Raw genomic sequence first — 9,552 nt, forward strand, 5'->3', positions numbered from 1 at the left:
CTGCACTTTTCCATGCAAATGCAAGATACATGAGAATAAAATGACATTGACTTGCCATGTTTGAATATACATTCAATGAGGTTCGAGAACTGCATGGGGAAACAGATTATCAGTGATTAACGTCTTAAATTTGCATAGCATAAATTTGCAATGCTTCAGAAGTATAAAAGAGAGGTTTTTGTGTGTGTGTGTGTGTGTTTTGGGATCATACTGCCAGGTATTAAACTTTCTACTTCTTTTGAAAGAAAGGTTTAAATTGAAATGATTACTGTTTTTGTTTTGTTTTGTTTTGTTTTGTTTTGTTTTGTTTTGTTTTGTTTTGTTTTGTTTTGTTTTGTTTTGCTTTGTTTTGTTTTTGTGTTTTGCTTTGTTTTGTTTTGTGATCATACTGCCAGGTATCAAACTTTCTACTTCTTTTGAAAGAAAGTTTTCAAATTAAATGTTTACCGTTTTTGTTTTTGTTTTGCTTTTTTTGTTTTTGTTTTGTTTTGTTTTTGTGTTTTGCTTTGTTTTGTGATCATACTGGCAGGTATCAAACCTTCTACTTCTTTTGAAAGAAAGGGTTTAAAATAAATGTTTACCGTTTTTGTTTCTTTTTGTTTTTGTTTTGTTTTTGAGGATCGTACTGCCAGGTTCTCTTGAGTAATCCTGAGTAATATACACTGCACACACATTACTGTCCTCTAACTCTCTCTCTCTCTCTCTCTCACTCAGTGAAGCTGCCTTGTTACGTTAATGGACAGGAAACCTTGCACAAATATGAGGAAAGAGAAGCAAAGACAGAGAGACAGAAAGCGAGTCAGACGCACAGAGAGAAAATAATCTGCTGACTGCTCACAGTTTGAGTCACATGATGTGAAAAGAGAACCTGAACAGTGCCACAGTCACTTCAGCCTGGTGGTTTCCATCTTGCGTCTTTCTGACATGCACACAGCTATAAAGAATGCGGTTATGTTCTACTGTCAATAAGAGCTCAGCAGTGACGGCCACAGTGTGATGGGACAGAGCATGTGCGATGCATATACTGTAGATAAAGGACGGTTTCACAAGATTCTGCTTATTGTCATTAGCAGCTGTCACATGAGATGATACTCACAAGTCAAGTGTTATAAAGACTAACGAGAGCTGTATGAGATGTGACAAAGTTCTTTGTCTCTTTGGTGATAGTGGGGTTGAGAATGGGGGGAGGGGAATTGTAATTGTAATCACCTGAATGCATCTGATGCCTATAAAAAGAAGAATCAATAACCATTTGAGGTTACATTTATTTATATTTATTAAGTTGACTTAAATGCATTTACAAATTGATTCATGAATAGATCTTACTTGAGGAATACAGAAAAATTAATGATATAAGTATAATAACCACAAAAATACAAAAAATATATATATTTACCAATTGGTTACAGTAATTAAAATCATATAAATAAGGATGCATATAACAACATCTTTTGAACAAATGAAAACAAAACCAGTATTTCATGCCATCAAAGAAATGTGTAATTATATACCTTAAACATTAAAAGGTACGTTAAGATATGAATTGACTAGTGTGAAGTGCACATTCACCTAACAAATAGCCGTCAAGGAATGTAATAGTAGTATTCATTTCGACTCCTCGCTGGTTTGTTACCCTTCGCACATTCTTACCACAGCTTGAGAGTGTTATAACCAGAAAACCCCCCTGAAGACCGTTAAAAAAATTATTATAAGTAGCCTATTGTTTGGTACCAAATATGAAATGAATTAGCTTCACACTGATTTCATTAAGAATGTGCACTAAGGAAGTGCTCACAGTTTACAAAGAACGAGTCAAAGCGTGTCATTAGCAAACAGGTAATATGCTAATAAAGACAACATTAATTTAAAAAAGGCAGTACACAGTCTTATACATATGTCTTCTTGAGCCTTGATGGAATCCTCTATCAACAGTGATCTGACAACTGACTTAAGCATAACAGTCACTAGTACCATCCCAAATAACTTTCACTTTAACATGTCCAAAACACATGCTTGGTGATGCATAAGGCTGTTTGAAGTTTCTGATCTTTAATTGAGCATACACGATCAGGAAGTGTGGGCCGAATCACTTAAACTGATGAAAATAATTCATTTCAATGGCTCGCTCAGAACTCAGACTTTGCGCTCATAGAGCTCTCATGTGTCCCCTTCAGGTCCCCACTTGTAGCGCCGGACCCCCCTGATTTGTCTCTGCAGAAAAGCCTGCGAACGCTTCCCCTGAACTTCTCAGCCGCAAACAGGTACACCAGTGGATCCAAAGCCCCGTTCAGGCAGGTTAGAGAGGAAGTGAGACGGTTAGCCAGGGCTAGCCCTCTTTTAATTTGGCAGGATAGGTCTGGGTGTCCGTGACCCAAGATAAAGGTTGCACGGCTTAAGTGATAGGGTAAAAAGCACACTATGTAGATGAGCATGACCAGGCCGATGGTGCGTAGAGCTCGGAGTTTCAACACCGGCTCCAGCCTCGAACCTTTTCGCAGACTGTGCACTATCAGCAGGTAGCAAGAAAGGGTGGCAATGAAAGGCGGCATGAAGGCTACGGCGAGGGAGACGAGCGCACGGTGTGAGGCCTTTTCTCTGTACAGCTGCAAGCATACGGTAGAGCCATTGACTTCTGCGGTCTGCTTGGTGACCAGTAGGGGCGCCATTGACACTATCACCAAAGCCCAAAGCACAAAACTGGCAATGTGAGCGTAGCGAGGGCGCCTGACCTTGAGGGAGCGTACGGCGTGCACCACAGCAAGGTATCTATCCCCTGCAACACAGGCCAGGAAGTACAAACTGGCATACATGTTGACATAAAAGAAGAAGCCTGCGAGACGGCAGGGGATTTCACCAAACGGCCAATGTCCCCCCGTTAAATGATAGGTGGCCCTGAGAGGTAAAACAAAGATGTAAAAGAGGTCAGCCACAGCGAGATGGAGCAGGAAGACATTGGCTGGAGAAGAGTTGGCTCTCTGGCGGGCGAAGATCCACAGGGCAAGGCTATTGCCGTTCAGCGCAAGAAGGAAAACTATGATGTAGTAGAATCCAAAGATCATGTTCTCCACTGTATTATCCACAGGTAGACAGCTCTCCATGGATCGATTGGGCAGCAAGGTGGGAGCTTCTGTAAGGGGGAACTCCATCTTTGTAACTGCAAAAACAGGAAAAGAAAGATTTAAAAAAAATTATAAATTAACTTTAGTTTGAATTCACTTGTATAAAATAATCATAATATGGTTTATATTTAAATGAATGAATTTAGATAAATATTAAACTGAATTATATATATATATATATATATATATATATATAAATTTTTGTCGTGTGTGTGTAATCCGAGCCAGTGTTGTTTGTTCTGTTTTAACTTGAACAATCTTTAAAATAAAGTATATATATATATATATATATATATAAACTGAATAAGTAAATATAATAATTTAAAATGTATTATATTAAATGATCTATACTCTGCAAAAAAAAGAAAAGAAAAAAAGAAACGTCATCCCACTTTCAACTGCTGTAAACTGTTGGTGTCAAGGACTTCTCCACAGGTGCATGTCCAATAACTGTTCACAGTTCACTGAACAAGTATAAAAAAAACATTGTTTAAACACTTCCCAATAAAAATCTGTAAAGCTAATTTGTATTTCTATTAAATTATCTTTAAAGTATACAGTATTTAGAAAAAGGGACTTTTTTGCTGAGTAGGCCTATGATCCAAAGTTTGTGGCCACTACGAATTTATATGAGAAAAAAAAATAATAATTCAGCCAAGATGCATTTAATTGTGACAGTAAAGACTTCTACACTGTTACAAACCATTTTGTTTCCAAATAAATTATGTTCTTTTAAACTTTCTATACATCAAAGAATCCTGGAAACCTATGATGGTTTTCACAATAAATATTAAGCAGTTCAACTGTTTTCAACATTGATAATAATTAAAATTAATGCATCAATGCAATCTTAAGCATCAAATCAGAATGATTTCTGAAGGATCATGTGACACTGAAGACTGGAGTAACAACGCTGAAAATGAATACATTACAATTTAAAACATATATTAAAATAGAAAACAGTTATTTACAAAATTGTACCTTTTTTATTAAACTTTACTACATTTTGAATCAAATAAATGCAGCCTTGGTGAAGCTCCTTTCAAAAGCATTTTGAACAATATAGTTCAAATAAGATTATTAGATATTTGCTATCTATCTATCTATCTATCTATCTATCTATCTATCTATCTATCTATCTATCTATCTATCTATATATATATATATATATATATATATATATATTAGATATTCAATATAAAATATAAAATTAATAAAACTTCTTTTTAATCTTATTCTTATATTTACTTTTAATACATTTTATAAACTGCACCAGCGTATCAAATATTTCTCACTATTTCTAAATAAAAAATGTAACTTTATTATTATAATTATTATTAATTAATTTATTTCTTTATCTGAAGAGCTGATATGGTGCCTCTTATAGAGCTGCTGCCCTTGACTAACTGCCTAATCTCCATGTAGGGAGCAGAAGCCATGCTAAGATTTCAACAAAAAAATCATCAAAAACTAAGATCAACAAAAATATATGTTTGGAAAACACTTCCATCACTCATCTAAATAAACCTATGGCGCATTTAAGCATTTCAGTTTTGCTATAAGAAATAATAATGTATTAAAATCTGAGAAAAGAAAAGAGCAAGTTTACATCTGCCTTTGGGAATATGTTTCCAAACTCCCCTGTTGTCAAAACATGTTTATAAAATGGAGCAAAGGACACAGCAGTGATGCACCAAGTAACACTTTTTATTCCAGCCGCAGTAAATATTTATCCGCCACTAATTCGAGTAGTGACTGAGGGAGTGTTACAGCTGCCTGGCTGTTTGGCTGCACCTCAGCTCTATATCTGTCGTGTCTCAGGAGAGGCAGTTCTCTGCACCTCCACACACGCCGCATGGAGGCGTTGTAGTGCATCCGGTGGCCACACCTTTGTCACGACACCCCAGAGTCACTCCCAGCTATCTGCTTACAGTCTGACCCAGCTGTCCTCACGGCATTCTTGTTTGTCAAATCATTGGCGGGTGCCCAGGACAGCCTGCCTCACATTCACTGAGCAAACTCAAACAGTTGCTCTATTAATAATCAGGCCAAATGAAGCATCTGCAGGGATGAGATGAAGACCTTTTTAAGAAAGGTTCAAAGTATAGGTTACTACTTGAGCTATAGCTGACAATATGGATTTTTTTTTAAACTCTTTGCGAGTATGAATATATCATAATATAAGGTTGATGTTTCAATAAATTTATATTTTTTGACAGGAACTACTTAAAAAATGTATTTCATGCATACAATGACTTACAATGTCTTAATACACATCTTCAATTATGTTTTTCATTTCTGAATTAAAATTAATTGGGGTGTGCAAGGTCACAATTGGTTAACTTTATTTTAAGGTGTCACTGTTACAGTGTAATTATACATTTAAGTACTGAGTAATATTAATTAACTACATAAACTTAGGGTTAGGGTAGGATTAGGATTTGGTTGAGGGATAGTTGCATGTAATTATGCATAATTTACTGTTATTACTATGGCAAGTACATGTAACATAATGTAACACTGTTAAATAAAGTGTTACCTCACAATGATATTACATGGAATGATGATATCACAATGTATCACATTATATCATAATGTTAAACAAATCTGCTTTATTACTAAGTAAAATCAGAAAAAACATTGTCTTCCAAATAAAATAAAAATAAAAAAACAGAAAAAACAAAAAGAGGAAATTATAATAACGATAATTTTTTCTTTGACTCAGTCCAAATGCAAAAAAAAGTGAAAGTGACATGTGAAGGCCATGTATGGTAACCCATACTCAGAATTTGTCCTCTGCCTTTAACCCATCTAAGTTATGCCGGGGACACACTTAACGACTAGCTGAAACATTCTAAGACCGACTGAACACACTTACAGACTGTTTCCAATGACTGGAGCAGATTTTAAACTGAATGAATTTAACTGTCTCTGACTCGGCACGTTTGGCCAGTCGTATATAAAATTACATTCATAATCGGACTTACAGTCATTAAGTGTGTCCCTGGCTTTAGTGCACATACATTAGGAGCAGTGAGTAGTATACACACACAAACAAACCGTGGACACACACCCGGAGCAGTGGGCAACCATTTTTGCTGCGGCGCCCGGGGAGCGATTGGGGGTTCGGGCACCTCAGACATTTCCTGCTGGTATTTAGAATGGAACATGCAACCTTTGGATTACCAGTCTGACTCTCTAACCATTAGGCCACGACTTCCCCCAATCAAGGTCAGTGGTTTGAATTTAAAGATAATATATAAAACACAGAATGGAAAGGAAATTGATTACTGAAATGAAAAGAAAAATCATATTGTACTTCCACACATATTGTAGTTCCACACCTTTTGGAGTACATCTCTGGAAGATATTAAAATTTGGCTTTTCCCAGTTGTATTAAGAGCAAACAGCCTTGGTGCTAAAATCTGCAGCCAAAACATTTCACAATAACCTCTCACTGGAATTGTAATAATAGGGAGACTCTTTATCAATATTTTCAGAACAGTACAGACAAACACAAAGTGGGTGTGTACAAAGGATTGTCTCAAGATCCTGCTAAAGGAAAATGCTGCATGATTTGTAATTGAGGGGGAGGAAATTCTCAAGTCCCAGAACATGCCAAACCCTCCGAAAATTTAAACAGATAAAAGTAGAGAACTAAAAAACGAAAACAAAAAGCTGTCCTGAACTGCAGCTGGAGTCAAATAGGTGTGATTGCGATAGAGAAATCCAGATGTTAATAGATGGCTCTGGTAGTTTTCTGGTGTGTGGTATGAAACTATATAGTGTGTTCCAGGAAAAATACATTTCCTCAGAATAAATTATGAGAATTTCTAATGAAAAACTCCAAATGTATGTCCAAGTGCTTTGTGGTTGTCTTGGAAAACATGCTGCAAAACCAAAAGCTTTGCAGAACAAGGCACCTCTCCACAGGCTGCCAACAATACAAAATCACTTTTGTGTTAAAGAAATAAGTAAGGGTCAAGCTGGGGTTGCAATGTGACACTAATGCTCCTATACCATATTCACAAAAGAAGCAGAAGTAATAACAGGCGTGAGGCGCACTACAGATTAACTAAAGCTAAACTGCAGCTCAGTGTGGGGACCAACATGCTTACAGAAACTCACGGTGAAACTCAGCTGTATGAAACCCTTCTCTTTTTTTTACAATAATACACACATACATGAAATATGACCACGTGAAAGCAAATGCGGTACATGTCCAATTACATTTTTTATATCTTATCCCCTGAAGTGATTTTGATTGATTAATCTTGGCCAAGTAGTTTTTATTTTATCATGCAGTGCTAAAACGACCTTCCAGAGACCAATAAACTCATAAAATTGCCTTGATTAAGTCTACTATTAACATGCACATTTAGATCCTGGCATACATTTAAACAAGGGAAATGCAATGTATATAAATTTAAATTATTTTAAACAAATATTTTAAAAAATACATTAAAAATAAATAGTTGAAATGGTATGCACTAGTTTAGGCATGCAATAGTTTAAATGGTAAACTGGGAAAACGCAATATAGTAATTAGATAAAAAATTGTAATAAAAAACATTCACAGTACATAAAATAAATAGTTTAAATGGCTTGCATAAGCTACACTGAAATTATTTATTGTTGGTTTAACTGAAGTTAACTAAAGTAAGTTACCTGGTTGCCTTAAAATTTTGAGTTCATTGAAACAAAAAATGAGTTAATGCAACAAAGGAGATTTTTTTACAGTGTAGAAAACAATACAGTCATTTTATTAAAATTCTTGATTTACAATAGCTATTCTATGTAAAAAAAAAAAAATCCAAAATAAAGTACAGAATAATATAAAGTTGAAATGGCTTGCACTTCAACTAGGAAAAGTCATTCTATAAAAAACATTAAGGTTTCTATAAAAAAAATTGCAGACACTGAGAGAAAGTATGAAGTCTATAAAAGAATGAAATGAATGAGAGACTCACCAGAGATGTTGATCCCTCAACAGCCCGTGCAATAGTGAAGGAGTTGAGGAGAGGGAGTTCTACAGCCTGGACTCTCTTACAGCTGCCTGAAAAGCAAAAGCAAACCAGCAGCTTCTGTTCAGAGGCTGTGGAGTTCAATAGAGTTGAGACTCTGCTCTCCTAGGCTGAGCTGTATTTGAGATACGATACTGTGGCTCTTTTTGTGTAGCCAACAAATTTGATCACATAAACGCAGTTTGCGATGGGAAGGCTCTAATGTGACCCTTGACCTCAGCCTTTCTTTGCAATGGTATTTTCTTCTGAGGGCCACTTGTGCGCTCCACAATAACCCGAGTCAGAAGAAGCGGCACATCTCGACAGGGGGAGAATAATGGCATGCCTTGGTCGCAATGTGGAGCCGTTGGGGTACCATGGTAACGAGGACTAGCATGCCTTTAGGTTAGAAACCCCCCTCCTTCAACCATATCAATAAACAGAAGATGAACTGAGCGTTTAACAGGACAGTTTATGAATAAAGACTAGAGATTATCCATTGCAGACTGTGGAAAGCCAGACAGGCGAGGCCCCTTGGAACTCGGAGAATGAGAGAGAAGAAATCTGAGCAGGAAACACAAGGGCGAGTGGGACAGAGAATAACAGACTGGGCTCCTTGTTTCTCGGGTCCCTGCTGTGGACTATTGGGGCATCATACACTGGAGCAGCAGAGGCCAGAAATAAGACCATGTGATCCTCAGACAGATGTGCAGCCCAGAGCGAACAGCAAGAGCAATAATCTGTCTTTCATTCTGGGAGATCACAGCTGTGTAGGACACACATCATCTCTTTTTCTTCTGTTTGGGCCAGTCTTCAACGATATGCTAATATAGTTCACTTTACTGAATGCGTCCACTATTTAGTCTACGAGAATAGGCTAAATAATATAGTGCCAAGTCTTGATTGGGACGTCTCCAAGCCTCATTATATGCTGCCCCTCGAGACTTTGTTGCCCTGGGGCAAAACACAGCATAACATGACTGTTAACCAGAGAATAACTCGTCTTCTGTCAGATTCAAGAGCTGAAACAGTTTGATTTTAAACATGACAAAACAACAGGCGTATGTAATTTCATTTTTGAACCAACACCCAGAAGACATTGGCCTCTGTGATGAGTAATAAACGTACAATGCTGCGAGTTACGCCTCAAAGTCATTTATTTAACAATTTTACATAAAAACTTGAAATACATCAAAAACTAAGTATGATTCAAAGACCATGATGATTCATTTATATCATTAAATATTAGTGAACCAGTTAACAAACTAAAATTACAGTCTTCTTCAGACATTCTGGCATTATATTAAGAAAAAATAGGCATATCAGTTGGCATCACACATTTTGCAAGATATAGCATATCATATTGAAAAATAAAATCAGACAAATATTCAGTTTGATAAATTAATAACATTGGTTATTATAGCATATTA

The 9,552-nt window shown here is 36.4% G+C and overlaps 1 protein-coding gene across 1 annotated transcript; it reads right to left on the reverse strand.

The window, feature by feature from the left end:
• Positions 1 to 450: 450 nt before the first annotated feature.
• gpr17 (G protein-coupled receptor 17) lies at positions 451 to 8,299 on the reverse strand. The gene is made up of 2 exons (XM_082190224.1): positions 8,090 to 8,299; positions 451 to 3,154 (listed from the first exon to the last, which is right to left on the reverse strand). The coding sequence occupies exon 2, from the start codon at positions 3,144 to 3,146 to the stop codon at positions 2,127 to 2,129; it is 1,020 nt and encodes a 339-aa protein (XP_082046350.1). The 5' UTR covers positions 3,147 to 3,154; positions 8,090 to 8,299; the 3' UTR covers positions 451 to 2,126.
• Positions 8,300 to 9,552: the final 1,253 nt, after the last annotated feature.

The sequence above is a fragment of the Leuciscus leuciscus genome (genome assembly GCF_965113295.1).
Source record: "Leuciscus leuciscus genome assembly, chromosome: 14".
Taxonomy (NCBI): Eukaryota; Metazoa; Chordata; class Actinopteri; order Cypriniformes; family Leuciscidae; genus Leuciscus; species Leuciscus leuciscus.